This window comes from Leptomonas pyrrhocoris (assembly GCF_001293395.1).
Source record: "Leptomonas pyrrhocoris isolate H10 chromosome Unknown, whole genome shotgun sequence".
Taxonomy (NCBI): Eukaryota; Euglenozoa; class Kinetoplastea; order Trypanosomatida; family Trypanosomatidae; genus Leptomonas; species Leptomonas pyrrhocoris.
This window is the reverse complement of record NW_015438373.1, coordinates 184,312-202,707: the sequence shown is the minus strand read 5'-3', so window position 1 is coordinate 202,707 and position 18,396 is coordinate 184,312. Positions and strand designations below refer to the sequence as shown.

General features: G+C 59.0%; 7 protein-coding genes across 8 annotated transcripts; all 7 read left to right on the top strand.

Moving 5' to 3' along the window:
• Positions 1-66: 66 nt before the first annotated feature.
• Positions 67-1,608, top strand: ABB37_07137 (putative mitochondrial hypothetical protein; the record flags this gene model as incomplete). 2 transcript variants are annotated; one of them, XM_015805664.1, is made up of 1 exon in its annotated part: positions 67-1,608. In XM_015805664.1, exon 1 carries the CDS (start codon positions 391-393, stop codon positions 1,606-1,608), a length of 1,218 nt encoding a protein of 405 aa, XP_015655670.1. In that variant the 5' UTR covers positions 67-390. The 2 variants fall into 2 exon arrangements, with proteins under 2 accessions (XP_015655670.1, XP_015655669.1); XM_015805663.1 differs by having other exon boundaries at positions 123-1,608.
• Positions 1,609-2,085: 477 nt separating this feature from the next.
• Positions 2,086-3,861, top strand: ABB37_07136 (hypothetical protein; the record flags this gene model as incomplete). The annotated part of the gene is made up of 1 exon (XM_015805662.1): positions 2,086-3,861. The coding sequence occupies exon 1, from the start codon at positions 2,581-2,583 to the stop codon at positions 3,859-3,861; it is 1,281 nt and encodes a 426-aa protein (XP_015655668.1). The 5' UTR covers positions 2,086-2,580.
• Positions 3,862-4,229: 368 nt separating this feature from the next.
• ABB37_07135 (hypothetical protein) lies at positions 4,230-9,622 on the top strand (the record flags this gene model as incomplete). The annotated part of the gene is made up of 1 exon (XM_015805661.1): positions 4,230-9,622. Exon 1 carries the CDS (start codon positions 4,514-4,516, stop codon positions 9,620-9,622), a length of 5,109 nt encoding a protein of 1,702 aa, XP_015655667.1. The 5' UTR covers positions 4,230-4,513.
• A 277-nt stretch (positions 9,623-9,899) lies between these two features.
• ABB37_07134 (putative mitochondrial hypothetical protein) lies at positions 9,900-10,426 on the top strand (the record flags this gene model as incomplete). Its single annotated transcript, XM_015805660.1, has 1 exon — positions 9,900-10,426. Exon 1 carries the CDS (start codon positions 10,046-10,048, stop codon positions 10,424-10,426), a length of 381 nt encoding a protein of 126 aa, XP_015655666.1. The 5' UTR covers positions 9,900-10,045.
• Positions 10,427-10,911: 485 nt separating this feature from the next.
• On the top strand, positions 10,912-14,512 carry ABB37_07133 (hypothetical protein; the record flags this gene model as incomplete). The annotated part of the gene is made up of 1 exon (XM_015805659.1): positions 10,912-14,512. Exon 1 carries the CDS (start codon positions 11,030-11,032, stop codon positions 14,510-14,512), a length of 3,483 nt encoding a protein of 1,160 aa, XP_015655665.1. The 5' UTR covers positions 10,912-11,029.
• Positions 14,513-15,228: 716 nt separating this feature from the next.
• ABB37_07132 (hypothetical protein) lies at positions 15,229-16,142 on the top strand (the record flags this gene model as incomplete). The annotated part of the gene is made up of 1 exon (XM_015805658.1): positions 15,229-16,142. Exon 1 carries the CDS (start codon positions 15,435-15,437, stop codon positions 16,140-16,142), a length of 708 nt encoding a protein of 235 aa, XP_015655664.1. The 5' UTR covers positions 15,229-15,434.
• Positions 16,143-16,550: 408 nt separating this feature from the next.
• ABB37_07131 (hypothetical protein) lies at positions 16,551-18,338 on the top strand (the record flags this gene model as incomplete). The annotated part of the gene is made up of 1 exon (XM_015805657.1): positions 16,551-18,338. The coding sequence occupies exon 1, from the start codon at positions 16,908-16,910 to the stop codon at positions 18,336-18,338; it is 1,431 nt and encodes a 476-aa protein (XP_015655663.1). The 5' UTR covers positions 16,551-16,907.
• Between the last annotated feature and the right edge of the window lie 58 nt (positions 18,339-18,396).

Sequence of the window (18,396 nt, the reverse complement as noted above, 5' to 3'; positions counted from 1 at the left end):
CGAGCTTCTTGTCTTGAATCGCTCTGACGATGTAACCCTCGGCTTCTCCTTCCGTCTATGGTACCAGCTTCGCTTGTGCTTCCTTGCATCGCTGCTTGTTCTTTTCATCGTTATCTACGAAAGCTTCTTTTCACAGCACACGCGCACCTCTATATTTAGAGAGAGAGAGAGAAGAAAATGCGCGTGGCGCTGTACCGACTACAGCCACACGTCGCCCGTGACTGTGTCGCTCTTCTCCGCAGCGTCCACGACACCTCAGTCACCGCCGTGCGTCGATGCGTGTCGCTCTCTGCTCTGCACGCAGTTCAACTCCACGGTGCTACCGCCTGGTGCCCCTGCCCGCGGCGTCTGTGCAGCACCACGCGTGAGGGCAACGAAAGGCACGAGAGCATGACGGATACCGCAGATGCCTCTGACCTTATCTGGAGCTTGCTGGACGACCCCTCAATTGTCGCCGCTGCTGAACACACTAAGCCGGAGGTGTCTTCTTCCGCCGAAGGAAGCGAGGCGCCTGCTGGTGAGCGGCGTGAGCCTGTAAAGCCGAATAATGAAGAAGGAAGCGGTGGTGCAGAGGACGTCCCTTCACCAACTCCAGATTACGTCTGGGTCGCACTGCACAACGTGCCTCGAAATTGGCTGCACGAGGACATTGTTCACTTCATTCATCAGGTCGCCCAGCACGCGGGCATCGCCGCACCGTCCACGGCCGCCTCTCCCCTTCACGAAGCATCCCCCGCGAGCACGGCGGCAGACGAAAAGGACGATGACAACCGCAACGACACCACCGAAGGCGACGAAGACAGCCCCAGTACGATGAGCCGTGTAACCTCGCCCTTTGTGCACCGCCTGCACATCCCGTTTGGGCGGCGAACGGGTCTTGTGTACGGCAGTCCGAAGCTGCTCCTCTCCTCCGCCCGACTCGCGACGTACCTCACAAGCGAGCTGACCTTCGACGCGGACGACTTTCGCAGTCGAGTTTACTTCACAAAGCTGACCCCTGCAGAGCTGCCCGCTAAGCTTCAACAGCAGCAACCATCATCGTCGTCGTCGTCGTCATCACACGGCGAGGGCGGTCCGTCAGCTGCGTCCGACAGCTTTGCCCAGGTGCGCTACACCCCGATCGAGGAGACGGTGGAGCAGGAGAAGGCCGACGCCCTGCGCACCTTGGAGCTGGACCGCTACCTTTTTGCGCCAGACTTGCTGCTGGACATCGCCAAGTCGCACCAGCGCCGGCTCGTGACGAAGAACGAGAAGGTGCTGCTGGATGCGTTTGTGGATGGGGAGGAGGACAACGGCGATGATGACGAGGAAGACAACATGGATGCAGCAATTGAAAACGACGACCTGGAAGATGAAGAAAGCGCCGCAGCTGCCGGGAGTGGTGCGAGTTCAAGCCTTCGGCGGCGGCGCACGTCTCCTTCCGCTGCCGCTGCCTCCTCCCCTGCCCGGCGTCTACGTCGACACCGAGGCACTGCGGGCGGGGGGCGTAGTAGGCAGCACGCCAAGCGACCCACACAGGTTCGTGCGGGTACGCAGAAACACCTGGGACGCGGCTCGATGCACAACATGCCGATTCCGAAGCCCTACGTGCAAGGACGAAAGCTGTAGGGCAACTGAAGGCGGGGGGGAAGGGATCGTGCGTGTGTGTGTGGCTGTGGTGGCATGGTTTGCGGATAAGAGAAGGAGATGCTGGAGCAGCACACCAAAAGACCCCGACAAGGAGCTTCCTTCTAGCGATCTCCGTTGTTTCTTCACATGAGCCGAGTGATTTGTAAATAAACCTGACACGCAAACTTCCAGAAGAAAAAAAAGATATCTGAGACGTAATCAATGCGCTTCGAAGCCGATGCACGCCACCATCACGCGATTCTTTTCTCTCTCTTCATCAAAGCTCAAAACGAAATGCAATGCTATAATAAACTCAGTTTGTTGCACACCGCTTGTGTGTGATACCCAAGAAAAGAAAAGAAAAGGAAAGGACGTTGTTTCTCCCCATCTTTGCGGTATGACACCGCCTTCGCTGCGACTTCTCTTTTCAGCGGAAATCCTGTTGGGTCTTCTTTTCCTTGGGCATTTCTTTTTTTAGCGTTCTCGAAAGACCCACCTCTGCGGGAAGCTTACGTAGCTTCTTCTTGGGAGGCGAGAGAGACTTATTTGGCAGTCCTGCCGCTGTTGTCGGACCTCGACTTCGTTTCTTCGCTGAAGCGGAACTCTTCCCGTTGTGAGGGCAGCACAATAAATATTTCTCCATTGCAAGGGACGGTGCTGCATCGCGAAAGGATGAGCAGCAGCAGCAGCAAGAAGAACTGGGGTACCAGATCCGCGTGGGCGATGTCGTTCTTTGACATGGTCCCTCCACCCTCATCCTCAGCTCCCTCCACTGAACTGTCCAGCGAGACAACAGAGGCAGCATCCTCGTCCCCCGCACCGTCCTCCTCTTCAGCAGTGGCAAAAGCAAACAACGCTAAACGGAGGAAACGATTAGAGGTGGATCCGCAGACGTGCTGGCGCTGCCGCCGCTGTCACGCGCTGCTGCACCCACCTCTCGACGCCGTCACCGGCAAGCCTCGTAGCGGCGTGATGATGTGTGAGCACCTGGAGGGCATCTCATCCGGCGGCACGACGCACCTGGCGACGGGGGTGGCGGTGTGCTCGGCTGGTACCCTTCGCTACCACAAGCGTGCTGTGTCCAGCGCCTGCGCAGACGCCGGCAATACTGCGAGTGCTAGAGAAACACGTTCTTGTCACAAGGACAACAGTGAAGTGTCTTTGTCTCTTCGGGAAGGAGGCGAGCAGGATGTCGAGGTGAACGAGGCCGCATCTGCGCGTGCAGCCGTCATCGCCCTTCTCCGGCAGTGTCAGCGCGCTGCTCTCCTCGATAGTAAGAATACCAACGACAGCGGCCGCGGTACCGCTCGTGCCCCTGTGCCACTGCTCTTCATTGTCGTGGAGAACCCCAAGACACCGGCGAATGCGGGCGGCGTTCTGCGGGCCATGAAATGCTATGGTGTTCACGGACCTGCGGTGACTTCTCATGCCGCTGCGACGGCTGCGGGTCGCACGCCGCAAGACGAGAAGGAAGGAAAAAGGGCCACCCCCTCGTCGACAACGAAGGCAGGACTTGACGTGCACACCGCCACTTTCGGTGTCGACTCCCCGCCTCCGCGGTCGGATGACGCAGACGACGGAGTGCTGCAGCGTGTCGGTGCGTTCATCTTCTCCGGCACGCGCCTGCAGAAGGCGTTGGGGCACACCGACTTCGCCGGCACGCTGCGCACGGACCCGACACACGCCAGTCGCGACATTCCGCAGCTCTGCCTTCCCACCCTCGATGGCCTCTTTGACGTGCTACGGAGCGAGTTTGGACATGATGCGTCTGCGACAGCGCCGCCGTCGTCCTCCCCTGTGCGAGTAGTGGCGGTGGAGCTGGTGGAGGGTGCCACTCTTCTTCCTGCTTTTGAGCATCCGTTCAATTATACAGAGAGTGGTGATGTGTCATCGTCTTCTTCCTCGGCAAAGTCTATTCGAGATACAGCCGCTGCGCGTCAAGAGTCCGCTACATTAACCGACTCGGCGGCGGCGGCGGCGGAGGGCTGTGTGCCGATGGTGTTCTACGTGTTTGGCGCGGAGGACGGCACCCTCGCCGCCCACCATCTCGCGCGCGACGTGGACGACGTTGTCTTCATGCCGACCGCCGGCAGTATGAACCTCGCGGCGACGGTGAACGTGCTGCTGTACGATCGTGCTGCAAAGGAGCGCTGCGGGCTGCGACCGGCGGAGAGGGAGACCGGAAAGAAGTGGAAGGGGGTGTTTGAGGGGCGGAACGCGAACAACCGCACGCGGTGGACGCGGCCCAGCTGATAATGGGAAGTTAAGCATCGAAGGAGAAGAAGAGACGGCTTACACGCGTGCGCCTGCACACGTGACTTCGAGTAACAGACATGGATCAAATCTGCGTCTTCGCAAAGGCGTGAATCCCCACGAAAATGCCTTTTTGCAGTTTGTTGTTTTTGGGAATGTTTTCTTCGTCGAAGCGGACGGCGCCGCCGTTTGCTACGATGCGCCAACGGGGGATTACGATCTCGGCAGTCACTCTTACTTGTTGTTGTTCTGCTGCCCATTACGCTTCGACACTACGGAGTTGACGTGCCTCCCCCCCCCCCCTACCTCTCCCTTCCTCCAAATCTCTTCTCGTAATTCTTCATTATTATTATTATTGGACTCGTGCAGGTCGCAAGACGCGTACGCTGAGCACCACTTTACACATATAACCCTCCACCCTATTTTGGTTGTTGTTGTTTTGGAGGCTTTTCCATCGCAACACTATAGACTCCTACAGCTATTCGTCCGGGCTACGCACACCACCTACATAGAGATGCCCGCGACGACTGCAGCACCGTACACAGCCGATAGACACATATTTTCTCCTCATTCATAATAATACGACTAACTGAGTTCTTTCTGATACATTGAAGGCGTATTTCGGGGGGATTCTGGTCTCCGTCGTGATGGGATGGCAGACAAGGCAGATGGTGCTGTCAGCGTCCGCAAGAACATCCACGGCCAACGTGAAGCCCCTCACCACAGCGCATCGTCTCCCTTGTCTCCTCCGCCACCGCTACGACCAGTGCCACGGCTCATCTCCCTCAACTACACGCTTGTCTACCGCTTCTTACCAATTCGTCAGCAACAATCGCAGCAACCAGCTTTTTCAACTCCACAAGGTCTTCACCATGACAGAAGCGTCGTCGAGCTGGCTTTGTTGGCCAAGGAGCAGCGCCAGTGTCACGGCAGCGCAGCGGCAGCAGCCGATGCGCTCGCCTTCTCGGATGACGTCTCGCCGGCTGAGATGCACGCCTTTTACTCTTATCCGACGAACACCGCTTTCTTTCCATCTCCTACGTATTTACCCCTCGCGCATCACCCGGTCTTTGTGCACCGCTGCCCACGTCTGCGATGCCATGTGTTTGATGTTGTGTGTCACGATAAGGGCGGTGAAGGAAGAGCACGTGGTCGCAGTGAAGATGAGAACGAAGTGGTGTTGAAGCGGCATCAGCTGTTGATGGAAGCGCTGAGACTGGCCGTCACGGCGCACACAGGCGACGCAGTCTGCGCAGGCGTCCACGGCGACGACGACGCCAAGGTGGAGAGCAGGGCAGAGCTGGATCTTGTCCGTGTGGGCGAGCACCTCCACTGCGTCGTTTCGAAGTTGCTTCCACTGTCCATGCTGTCTTCGCGGAGTCTCGGGCTGACCATGACATCATCGCCCGGTGCACACGTCCGCCCTAGCAGCACCGACCCTCCGTCTGCAGGGGCCGCATCTCCTGTCAATCTGCATTGGTCTTGGGTGGAAGGTCCTCGCATGGAGGCGGATACTAATGCGCAAGGCGGTAGCTCGCCAGCAACGTTTCCAGCGTCGCGGGGCACACCACCGTCGTCGAGCACGGCGCTTCACGCCACGCGCTTCGAGTATCTGTGGCACTACTGGACAGCCTGTGTAGACGCGAGCGAAGGCGCCGGTGATGGCAGCGAGGGCTTGCGTCAAGGGGCAATCGACGAGTACTCCGTGTGCAGTGACGCATCTTCCGTGTATCGACGTCTGCACGCGTACGCCCAACGAGCGAGGCGTCTGTTTTTCAACGACGTTACGAAGCGCCTTGCGGCAACAGACGAGCAGCAAGCGGCCGAGCAGCTGCTTTGTGCGCTGCTCGCAGTGCTCACGGAGGCGCTGCTGCAGGAAGCGTACTGGGCCTCGCCGCTCACGCCGCTCCGCCTTCACGACCCTCATGTTCTTAATCGATACCTGTGCGTTTGGTTCACCTTTGTGGGCCTCGCGGTGAGTACAAGTGAAGATGTAATGCAGATTCAAACACAGGTGCAAGCCATTCTGCTCACCCCGTTTGCGTCAGATGAGGATGGTAGCAGCAGCAGCGGCGATGGCATGTCTCAAAGCCAGTACGCTGCACCTATGCAAGCGCGACTGCGAGGTGTCTGCCAGTGGATCACGACGAAGATGCTGTCTCTTGTTGTTCAGTGGATGCCGTCGACGTTGTTGACGGCCGCACCGCCATCGCCTTTGGCGATTGAGTTGAAAGAGACACATCTTCTGTTCCGAAGTGCTGTCGCACCCGCGCAGGGCAACAGCGGATTCACCCCCTGCCTTTACACGTTACCGACTCTGTCAAACGGGGAATACGGACGTGCAGCCGTGCCGTCGTCTCACACGAGTGCCACACACTTACGTGGCCTGCTCGACCGACTGTGGGAGTGCGTCGCAGGCGAAGGTGTCTCGCCAGAGATCAACTCTACCTCTCAAAAGATGAAGTGTCCACGCGTCGTCGCTGTCCTTTCACATGAACTCTTCACCCACACGGCCCATCATCGTCATCATCATGGCGTGGTGGTGTGCCGGCTGCACCTTGGAGCGTCACTCCACAGCCGTCTCGTCTCGCCTCCGCAAGCTGCCCGGCCGCAGTCGAGTCGTTTGGGCATGTGTGTCGTACGCAGTCCAGTGGCAGCATTGCTCAGCTGGTACGCGATCGACTTCGAAGACGTGTTCCGTCAGTCCTATCGATGCTGGGCACTGGCGCGGCGCTACGGCGTTCTTCCCTCTACGAGTGCGAGCACCACCATTGGCGACAATGAGCATAGCGAAGGTGCGCGACGCTTCCAAGGATGCAGCACTGTGGACCCCGCCATCGTGTGTTACGCGAGAATTAACGCCGTGCGTGCAGAGGAGCGTACTGTTAAAGATGCGTACGTTGGCGCTACCAATAGCTCTTCCTCCGTTGTGGTCGACAGCACAGGAACAGCGGCGGCTGTTACTCCTGTATTGGGTTTGCTAGGACGCTGTCTGCTGCTGGGGCTGTGGATGATGCTGAAGCTGACGGACGTGGATCTGGAAGATGGGGAAGGGGATGTCGATGTCGGTGGCACGAGGGAGGACGACGGTACTTCACCATCCGTGTCAACCCGTGGCACGTTGTTTTACTCCAGTCGACGCAACATGCTCTTTGCGCGAGACTGGCAGACCGTCCACCAACTCCACCACGTGCTTCGGAGCACCTCTGCGGGGATCGCCAGCGACACGCAGGTGCCCACTTCACAGCAGTTCACGGAAACGTCGACCTCAAAAGCCAAAGGAAGGGGAGAAAACGAAGTCGTGCGAGCAGCGGCCACAACGACTCTACATGCCTTTCTGCGTGCGCGTCTCGCACAGCAGCAAACCCGCGAGCGACATCGGCAGGTGGCGGCCGCAGCTCTGCATCGGCGCTGGCAGAGGGGGCACCAACGACGACGACAGCAGCAACAGTTCCATGATGAGCGAATGGATAGCCGCAAGCTTGATGGAGCAGCTCGCCTGACGGACAACGTATGTCAGCGTGAGACGGCACCAAACCTCGCCAACGTAATAGGAGCGGAAGAACAAGAAGACGAAGAAAGCTGCGTTCTGTTGCACTGGAGTGCGGTGGAGGACGCCTCCGTTTCTTCCATCGACTCCTCAGAAGCAGCATCCACTCCGGCAGCTGTGCCCGACGCACGTGCATCCGTGAGCTCCGTATGCACAGGCAGCCTCTCAGAGAGTGCCACACCGGTGCGAGACTTGGCTGCTGAGACGTCTTTTCTCGTCTCCGCTAACGATTCCGTTGTGGACGAAAGCGTAGCGGCACCTCCGCTGTCCCTCGCGTCTGCATCGGCAGAATTGTTGTCCGCCTCAACATCCTGTTCCGCGTCCCCCGAGTTGCCTCCTCCAGCTTCTCCGTCTCTCTCCCTCGGGCAGCGCCATTTATTTGACCTCGAAGCACATGAGCGCGCGTTGCTGCGGCGGATGGCGCTGTCCGAAGTCTTGTGGCTGACGAGCTTGCTGGAGTGCGTCGGACGACGTGCGCACGAGGAAGGCGAAGGACGAGATTGGCAGGAACTCGTGCAACAAGAACAGGGACGCGCCCAGCGCCTGCAAACGCTACAGGTGGCACAACAGAGAAGCAATTCGGCGAACATCTTCTTTTGTGAGGTGCAGCAGCTTCACAAGGATGAATGCGTCCCTGTCGCAGCGTTGTTGTCTGCACCGCCAGCAGCGCAGACCGCCGCCCTCGAAGCGTCACAACTCGTGCAGTTCGTGAAGATGCTGTCCAGCAGCGAGGAGCGGGCGAGAGACGCCCTACAGCACTCGGAAGGTCGCTTGCGAAGTCACATGCACACGGAACACCTGCGCTGTGGTGCACGCATCGTGGTCTCGAACGAAGAAGCGCGGCAGCGACGTTTCCTGGATGAGAGCTGGGCGCTGGAGCAGCAGGAGTGGCAGGTGCGCTGGAGCACCGTCATGTTGCCGGAGTGCGTGTTGCGTGACCTCTACCGGGATGCCTTTCGCGACGAGCAACCAACGAGGCAGTCTTGCAGTCCATCCGGCAGTGCACCGGCGAAGACGACGCGACACGTGCTGTCCAACACACCGACCGCCCTTGTCTCATCAGTTGCCAAGACTCCGTTCACTCCATCCTCCCGTCCGACTTCGACTGCGCAGCGCCAAGTATCGACGGTTGTCGAGGCCGCGAAGGCTCACCGCGCTTTCCTTCTTCAAGAGGAGGAAAACGCCGACGATGACTCGAAGGAGAACCGCGAGAAGCGAAGGCCTCTCCTCCAGCCAGTGCTGTCGCAGCCGTCGCGTCGCGCTGCGCCTGCCATGTCACGAACACGGAAGGATAGCAACAACAGCGCCTCTCCTTTATCAGCGCATCGAGGGCGCAGGCAGCAACAGCAGTCACCACCACCGCCCTTTTCGTCTTGCCGTTTAACGCCACCGCTATTAACGGTGGGGACTCGCCCTGTCCAGACCAAGTTCAGCCAAACAAAGGGCGTCCCTGTTGTATCGATCTCCCTGTGCACGAGTGAGGGCGACGACACCCCGCTGCGTGCGCGCGATGTCAATCAGCTGCCCGACACGACGGAGAAAGCGCCTGCTTTGCCGAACTCCATTGTCGTTGAGAAGAGCTCCCGCAGCGCCGACTTTGCGACGGCGGACCTTGGCGGCACGCCGAGCCGGCGAGTCGATCCAGCGGTACCTCCGCCGGCAGTGGCTGCTGCGTCATCGTCCGTCGCGCCACGCGGTTGGTGGTACGTCCCGTTGAACGGCGGCGATGGAGGTAAGGAGGAGAAGGAAAAGGCAGACGCTACGTGCGACTCTGCGAAGCCAGGCCCCGCGCGGTGCCGCACGAGTCGGCCCTGCCCTCGCGGAGGCGGGTCGATCCGGCACAGCGCGCCGCCGAAAATGAAGATCGCGAGGGAGCTGGGAAGCAAACGAAGCGCCATGCTTTTTCTCAAGAAAAGCGTTCACGCTTCTCTTTCCTCTGGAGCGGACGGCGCCGGAAGTCGAGCGACGCTTACGAGGGAGCACAAGGCAGAGGCAGAGCACGACGTGGCGTCCGCCGTTGCCTCGGCAATCGCCCTTGCACGTGACAACGGGGCCGATGAAAGCAGCTCCGCGGGTGACGCTCGCGCCTTTTCTTATTATACGCAGTCATTGCACAGCGCATCCGAGGAAAAGGAAGCGCTTCCTGATCGTCTGCCAAAGCCCCGTCGCAGGCGCTACGTGACGTGGGCCGATGATGTGCAAGAGTTCTGAAGCGATCACCTTTGTGTTTGTCAGACCTTTTTTTTCTTTCGAGTCACATCTTCTGTGAGGGTTTTTCCCCCTACTTCGTGTACTACAACAGGCCTTCGCATTTTTGTCGTTAGAAAAGATAATTACTCGATAACAACGACCGTTGCAAATGGACTATTCGGTGTCGTCTACTGACGCCCACGTTCATCGATGATTTCACGCTGCTGATTGCAGACGGCTGCGTTCACCTCCCTCTCCTCCTCCTTGGCTCGTCGCCCCTTCTTTTCTTTCTCTCTTAGTCGCTGAACTCATATTTTGTATTTAAAAGAAAGGGATTGGGCGCGTGAGAGTCGTCTAGCACTTTGCCATCTTTATCATTTCAAAGCCAAACGTAGTGCCCTGTCCTAGGCTTCCATTAGCTTTTATCACTAGTATGATTTTAAAATGGCACTTACCAGCTCGCACGTGCAGCTTCAGCTGCGGCGCACACCGCTGATGTTGGCCAACGGCCGCAAGTGGTGGAAAGACGGCGCACCGGACTACACCCGTGCCAACCGGCGTCGGATGGAGTTGGAGCAGCAACGCATTGCAGCGAGTCAGTACCTGCCGCCCATCGAGCCCACACCGGAGCAGGCGTGCCAGCTCTACCGCCGTCTCCTGAAGGCAGCTGAGAGGACCCTTGTCGTGACCGATAAAAGCTTTTTCCGGCGCAAGGTACGGTACGAGTTTGAGGTGACCTCGCGACAGACGAGCTCCAGGGTGCGGGGTATCATGTTTGAGAAGGGGCAATGGATGGTGGAGAACAAACTCGGCGGGGTTATGTAATGCAAGAGGTGTTTCGCTTGTGTTGTTGTTGTTTGTTGCTGTTTGATATGAGCTCAACGTTGAGCATTTCACAGAATCGGCACACTTCACCCGACGTGATCGACAGATCAAAGAACGGTATATGCATGTGTATATGAGTGACGCTGCTACGAAGGCGACTCCGGGGTAGCAGGAATGTAAGAGTGAGAGCCGCGTACTCGAATTATGTACGTTTCTTCGCTTTCAGCGACGTGAAAGATTGGAGATGCGAGTTCGCGTTCTTCGTCTCGCTCTGCCTGGAAAAACGGAAAAGAAGCAGGAGTGCATGTGGCTGCTGCTGTGTGTTCCTCTTCTCAGTCATTTGAGCTTCTGGGCCATCTCCCCTCCCCCATTTTCTGTTCGTTCCTGTCCTCATTCTCTTTCCCTTAAACGCTGCCTACCGTCCCTCCTCTCCCACCGACCTCTCTCCCTCTCTCACCTCATCTTCCGTTTGTCGATACGATGCAGTGGAAGTGGGTGGAGCACCGAAGTTTCGCCTCGAGTATCCGCACACGCACATAGCAACTTTGTGCTGTCTTTTCTTTTTTCTTTTCTCTCTTTCAGTTGTTAGTTAGCGCTTCAGTGATGGTGGAGAAGACTTACCTTCGCTACGTGGTCGGTCCACAGGGTGGCGCCGTGGTCAGCAGCGCGGCTCTCGCGATGGGCGCCGCTGTCGTACCACCTCGCTATAGCACTGCACAGAACAGCAGTACCAGCAGAAGTTATAATGGGGCTCCCCTTCATGGACGCGTGAACAACGGCAGCAGCAACAACAACCGAAGTCGCCCTGTCGGTCCGTTGGTGTCCGCCGCTGCCGCCGTCGTCTTCGTCCCGTCCTTGGAGGCTGTCCGCGTCTACTCGGTGCGCAGCGGCGAACTGCTGCACACACTAATTCCGGCGGAGGCGAAGATGCCGGTGGAAGTGACGACGTTGCACGTTGTCCCGCTGGAGACCTCCTCGACCAGCAGTCACCACCTGCCGCATGCGGATCGGAGGAGTACGACGGGCAGCAACATTATCACCGACAGTGGCGTTGCCCCTGGCACGCAGGCCTCCTTCCAAACCGGATGGTGGCTGTTTGTGGGGTACGCCAACGGCTACGTGGCGGCCTTCTCGTGCAGCGCGGCGAACAACTACGGTCTGCCCGTCTGCCGCTTCTACGCGCTGGGTCATCGCGTGGACACGCAGGTGCTGGCCGTTGCGGTGGACGCCGCCCGTGCCACGCTCTGCTCTGGCGGACAGGACACGGACATCACGGTGTGGGATTTGGTGAGTCAGGAGGCGTCCTTCCGCCTGCGGGGGCACCGCGGTGGGGTAGTGGCGCTCTCGGTGGTGCCTTCCAGCGCCGCTGGTGCTGCCCCGGCGGCTGAGTCGTCGATGCTGAATACGAGTCGCGGCACGAACGGCGGTGTTGTGTCGCGTGATCGCACGCTGCTGCTGAGTGGGTCAGCGGATGGCCTCGTCAAGACGTGGGACCTCACCCTGCGTCAGTGCCTCTACACTGTCATCGCCTCCGACACGCAGGTCACCGCCATGGTGGCGGACTCGCAAGGGAGGCGGCTGTATTGCGGCCTCCGTGAGAACTACCTGAAAGTGTACAACACGGAGCCGCTCCTGCTGGGCGAGGCGGCAGCAGTCAGCGGAGTCAGCAGTAACGCCGTCGCATCCACGGCGCAGCGGTACGAGGAGGGCGCCATCGTGGACCACGGCGTGGTGCCGCGCAAGTACCACAAGCCCATCACCGCCCTCTCCTTCTCGCACGACGGGGCGTACATAGTCGGCTGTACCAGCCGCACGGTGGAGGTCTTTCGCGTCTTGACCGCGGAGGATGTGAAGAAGAAGGTGAGCCGCAAGCGCAAGCGACGGCGTGGCCCGGCCGAGGCAGAAGCGGAAGAAGGCGAGGCGGAGGCGCCGCATGGCAGCAAGAAGAAAACCAACACGTCCACGAAGGACACCGCCGCGGGCGATGACGAGGCGGAGGTCAGCGACGGCGAAGTCGACGAGGGCGACGCAGCAGCGCAACGGAAAGCCGGCGCAGGACCTCCGGCGCAGGCCACCGCCGCGGAAGAAGTGGTGCTTCTGCGCACCTTCTTCCTGTCTCAGAAAGTCCGCAGCGTGCACTTCATCCCGCCGGCGGCGCGCGAGCAGCTGAGTGGGGCCGACACGTTGCACATCGCCGTCATGTACAACAACAACACGATGGAGACGTTGACGACGACGCTGACGACGAGCGAGCGGGAGGGGGCTGCAGGGCAGACGCTGACGGACCTGAAGCCGCGGCACACCTTTGAATGGAAGGGACACCACAGCGACATCCGTGCCCTCGCCTTCGTCGACACGGACACGGCGCTGCTCTCGATGAGCAAAGAGAAGGTCATGATGTGGTCCGTCGCGGTGAAGGATGATCAGCTGGACAGCGACCACCTCGACCACCACGATTTCTACGACGCGAGGGAGGCGAACGTTGGCCGCGTGGACTTCAAAGGGTCGCTGAACAGCATCGGCAGCGTCGAGGTGGAGGAGGCGACGTGCATGTCGGCCATCTCCTCTCTGCTGTGCTGCGTGGGTCAGCAGGACGGGTCTGTCTTGCTGATAGACGTTGCCTCCTCCGCGGTGCTGCTGCGTGAGCCGGCGATACACGTGGGTGGCGTCAAGCACGTTGCACGCAAGCCTGATCGCGCCGGTTTTGTGACCCTCGGCGCGGATCGCCGGCTGCTGTTGTGGTCGGTTGGGCTCTCCCAAGAAAAGGCTGCAAAGGCGAACGCAGGAAAGAAGAGCGGCGGAGACGAGGAGGAACAAGCGGAAGAGAATGCGGTGGGTGCGGCCACCCTTGTCCAGGAGCAGGAGATCGAACTCACCGAGACGCCGCTCTGCGCCGCCTTCAGCCCTGACGGCCGCTTCTTTGGCGTTGGGCTGCAAAACAACAATATCCAGCTCTTCTTTGCGGATTCAATGAAGCCCTACCTCTCGCTCTTCGGGCACAAGCTGCCGCCGACCTCGCTGTCCTTCTCGACGGATGGCACGCTGGTCGCCTCCGTCGGCATGGACAAGTCCCTGCGCTTCTGGGGCACCGACTTCGGTGACTGCCACCGCGCCATCCACGCCCACGACGACTACGTCACCCACGTCGAGTTCCTCGAGGACACCCACTACGTCTTCACCGTGTCGATGGACGGCGCGGTGAAGCAGTGGGACGGCGACAACTGGACGATGATTCAGCTCTTCCGGCAGCATCAGCGCGGCGTCTGGGCGGTGGCGGCCACCGCCAACGGCACGTGCATCGCCACCGCCGGCGTTGACCGCTGCGTGCGGTGCTTCCTGCGCACACAAGACATCGTTTTCCCGCAGGAGGAGGAGGAGCGCATGGCGCAGGAGGCGATGGACGAGGAGGCGGCGAAGCGGGCTGCCCTGCAGAAGCTGGACAGCGCGGACAGCACCAACGGAGGAGCCGAGGTCGGCATCGCAGGTCAGCAGACCGCCTCCACCGCCGAGGCGGCAGAGCGCCTGATGGAGGCGCTCGACATTGTCAGCGTGGAACAGCAGCGCCTGCAGCACAACGACGAGGCCACGCCGCGGCACCCGATGCTGTTGAACCTGTCCATCTGGGAGTATTTGTGGTCGGTGATCGAGACGATTCGCCCGAGTGAACTCCGCTACACGCTGCTCTCGCTGACCAGCGTCCACGTCGATGCCCTCCTGACGGCGCTGGAGTCGATGCTGACGGAGAAGGCGGTGCTGAACTACGAGACGGCCTCGAAGATGGTCTTGGCGCTTGTCCTGATGCCGGCGGAGTCGGGCGCGACGCAGGGCCTGCGAGCGGCTGCCATTCGCGGGGAGGTGTCGGAGGTGCGGGGGGCTCGCCGTCTGGCCACGCTCCGTCGCCGCATCGCGGAAGGGCTCGACGAGAGCGTGAGCCGCATGGACTACAGCGTGGCCGGCCTGCACATGGTCCGTCAGCACCTGGAGGACGCGGAGAAGGTGAAGTTCTTTGACCGCAGCAAGGCGCAGGGCTACAAGCGCAAGTACCACAGCCGCGCCTTGCCGGGCGCCGACGGAGCTGCGAAGTAAGACAGAGAATGCAAAGGGAGCGACAATCCTTTTTTCTTTCTGTTTAAGGCGACATACGGGGAAAAAGATGGCGGTAGCTGCTGCGTGGTGCGGATGGGTGGTAATTAACTCTTTTGTTTTCTTTCTTTCTAAGTGGGGTGTACGACGCTTTCACTTTCACGATGGCGTTTCTGTTTCCCGCTGATTTAGATTATTATAGACGACGAGTCTACGCGAATAACAGTTCTTCTTTCTAACCTTTAACTTTTCTATGCGTCAGCTGGCGCCGTAACAGCAAAAACTATTCATTTGGACTCTTACTTAACGTGTGTGTGTGTGTGCTTCCTGCCGGATGGCGGGAGTACATGTGGCTGGCTAGAAATGGGCGTCTCTGCTGAGCACAGCAGCGTCTTCGTTCTCTTTAGTTGTTGCAGCTGCTGCCTTCGTGTTTCCCGTAAAAAGTACGGCCGTGTACTCTGCAGCAGTGCTGTGATCGCACGTGGAAGGGCGGCGTAACTAGTATTGTTGTTTTCCCGCTCACGTGCATGCCAACGCATGCGAATAAAATCGTCTGCCTTTTTGCGAGGGAGAGAGAGGGCTGTCTCGAGAACGAGAGAGAGAAAGACAACGGCGGCTCCTTTACGCACACATACCATCTCGCTTCCACCTTTAATACCTTCTTTGTCTGCTTTGTACGTTGCTGTTCGGATTTCATTTTTCTTCGTCTCCCTTCATCAGCGTACACGGCGGTGCATTACTGTGGCCTTGACACTACCCAGCACGCCGCAGCCCCGCGACGTCCAACTGTCCTTTCCGCCGCCAAGTACCCATAGAGAGCACGTCCATCCAAAGCCTAACGTTTTTCCTTCTCTCCCCCTCCATACATCCGTTATCGTTTCAAGGTTCATCACAGGGAGATATATTTAATAGAGAAGGAAAAGCGATGTCCATCGCAAATCCGCCTGCCTCTCTCACGGTGGACGAGCTGGAAGCAAAGCTGTACGCCCTGCACGACTACCTCAGCACCCCCTATCGTTCCCGCGCCGAATCCATTCTTCAGCAGCGGCGACGACGAGAGCACGCGTTGGCGGACTCAGCAGCGTCAGCGCCGTTGCAAATCACGGCAACAACCGCAGCGGCGAAGGAAAAGGAATCATCGACGCAGGCGTCTCACGCCGGCCTTTTAATGTTTCCAGAAGAAGATTTCCGTAATACGCATGACGCCACGGTCGAGCCGCATCTGCAGACGTCTGTCGCACACACGGTGGACTCTCCCGAAATTTCCTTCCTTCCTGATGGCGGTTCCCATGCGGAGCAGCAGCCTTCGCATTGGATTACGCCCGCACCGATAACACCTTTCGGCGACCGACCGACGCGGAACGACGGTAGGCTACACGCGAATGAAGCCGCAACAGCGACGGTGGCGCAGGACGGAAGCAAAGATGCCCTCGCCATGCAGCGGCGAGCCGAGCGACTGGAGTGGCAGGTGCAGATGCTCGCCGACGCCTTGCGGCACGAGCGTGATCGATTCACGGAGCTGCAGGAGCAGGTGGTGCTGCCCTTGCAGGGAATGGTGGAGGCATCCCTGAGGCGCCAAGTAGAGCTCGAGTGGGAGCTGTCGCAACGACAAGGTCCGCCACAACAGCAGTAGCACCACCACCAGCAGCAGCCTGATTCGTGTGTGACACAAACAGCACGTTAGAGTTTCCATTTTCTCTTTTTTTTAAAAAAAGCGTAATAGCTTCTTTATTATTACCATTATTATTCCTTGAAGCTCAAGCGTCGTCTGCTATTTTGCTCTAACATCACCACTTACAACACCAAAGTCGGCGTGTCGTCTTCGCCAAAACAGCAAACGTCAAAAGGAGAAAGTCCAAAAAAAAAACTTATTTAATACCCCCTAGTGGGAGGCGCTGCAAAATGGAGGCAAACTTCTTTTCCCTCTCCCCCTCTCTCCACCGTTCGCCTCTTCTTCTTTCCACGTTGAATCCTCCACCCCTCCTTCGATTCCCTGCCCCCCTCCCGCTCCATCTCACCCACACCCTGCCTATACGCCTCAGTCAACCACAACACAAAAAAACGCACGTAACGTCATCCTCATCTCATAATAACTCCTTTCATTCTTCCTCTTCTCTGTTTGTTTGCTGTTTTTACCTTTCTCTCTTTTTATTTTTCCTTTTTTTTTCAGAGTTGCTTTTATTTATCACGCTACACTAGGCTGTGCGTTGCAGGAAACTCCCTCGTCCCCACTCACGAGCACCGACACACATACACACGCACAGTTAGAGATAGAGAGAGAGCACAAATGAAGCTGTTCATCGCAGTGCGCCTACGGACGCTCCGGTTCGTGTTTGTCCTCGTGGCCTGCGTAGCGCTACTGTCAGCTCTCACCGCAGAAGCCTCTCCCCTATCTATTATGAAGCAACGCGCCGGTCAGCAGTTCACCTACGAGGCGCGCCGCAACGTGCAGAGTGAGTACGAGGCTATGCTGGACGACGCCTCCTACAACTACCCCTACGTGTTCACCGAAGACATGAGCCGCATGCTGCAGGACCTCTTTAATCACTCCACCCTGCAGACCCTCGGCGGCGGCGTCACGAGCATCTTTGAGGAATGCACCTACAACGCAGGCGGAGACCCTAACGTCGCTATTTATAGCGGTGCTGGGTGTGTGAAGTCGCTGCTACACGCCGGCATCGCCGCTGACTGCGTCGCGCCCAACCCCCTGTGCTGCGTGTTATACTGGCGCTATCCACCCTCCCTCGCAGATCGTCTGCCGGTGCTTGAGTTAGACCCCCAGTTGATCTTCTGGGACGGCGCCCGGCCGGTGAATGGGTTTTACACCAACTTCAGTGCGAAGTACTTGCAGAACAACTCGAACTGCACCGCCTGGCCGGCGTGGCCGACGGGGGGGAGTAGTCCCGTGGACGGCGCGGCGCTCGCGGTGGACGCGACCGGCGAGTGGCGCTTTACCCGTCGTCGCCAGCCCGCATTAAGTTTCGTTGAGCACCGCATCACCACCCCGACCGCAGAGCAGTCGACCAACTTCGACCGGCTCAGCGCTGCTGGCACAACCGCGTGGGAGAAGGTACACCAGTTTGGTGATATCCCCGCCGCGGGCCCCATTGTCGCATGCGTCTGCCTTCTAGTTTTGTGTCTGGTGCTGCTGCTTGTATTCTACTGTTGTACGGAGCCACAGGCACGGAGGGCGCAGTCGGAGCTGCGGGAGAAGATCGACGCCCTCGCCTCGACGACGGCGGATCAAGAGGCGGAGATCTGCCGTCGTCGCACCCGCAGTGAACGCAAGACGCCGCAGTCTGAACGGCAGACTCCCAGCAGCTGTGGGAGCTTCTCCAAACCTGCCAAACAGAGCCTGAGCCCTGTCCCCGTCGGCCGCTCCTCCTCCACCCCCAGCCGGTGGCCCTCGCAGGCACAATTAATGGATCAGCGGAACGGTTCCGGCGTGAGGGGCGTGTTGCCCTCGCCCTCAGCCTCCCCGCGGCAGGCCCTCGCGCGAACCCCATCCCGCCCACCGCCGTCGCGAGTGAATTCGGCGAGCCCGGGTGTCCTCTCTCGACAGGGCAGTCACTTCGAGTCACCGCAGCGGAACGTCGCGGGCCCCAGTCGTCGGGCCTCCATCACCTCTGACCACCGCCGTAAATCAAAGAATCAAGATCGTCCCCAGCAGCTTCCACAGGCAGACAGCAGTCTCAGCCGCAACGGCAGTTCCACGGCAGGGGTCCCGGCTCGTGCAGCGTCTCGCCATAGCAGTGTAGCATCGCCGTCGCAGCGTCCTGTGCAGACGTTTCAGAACCCTCTGATTGGTCGCCAGTCGTTTAAAAATTAATGGATCATTCTACATACGTCGTTATATATATATATATATATATATATATATATATATA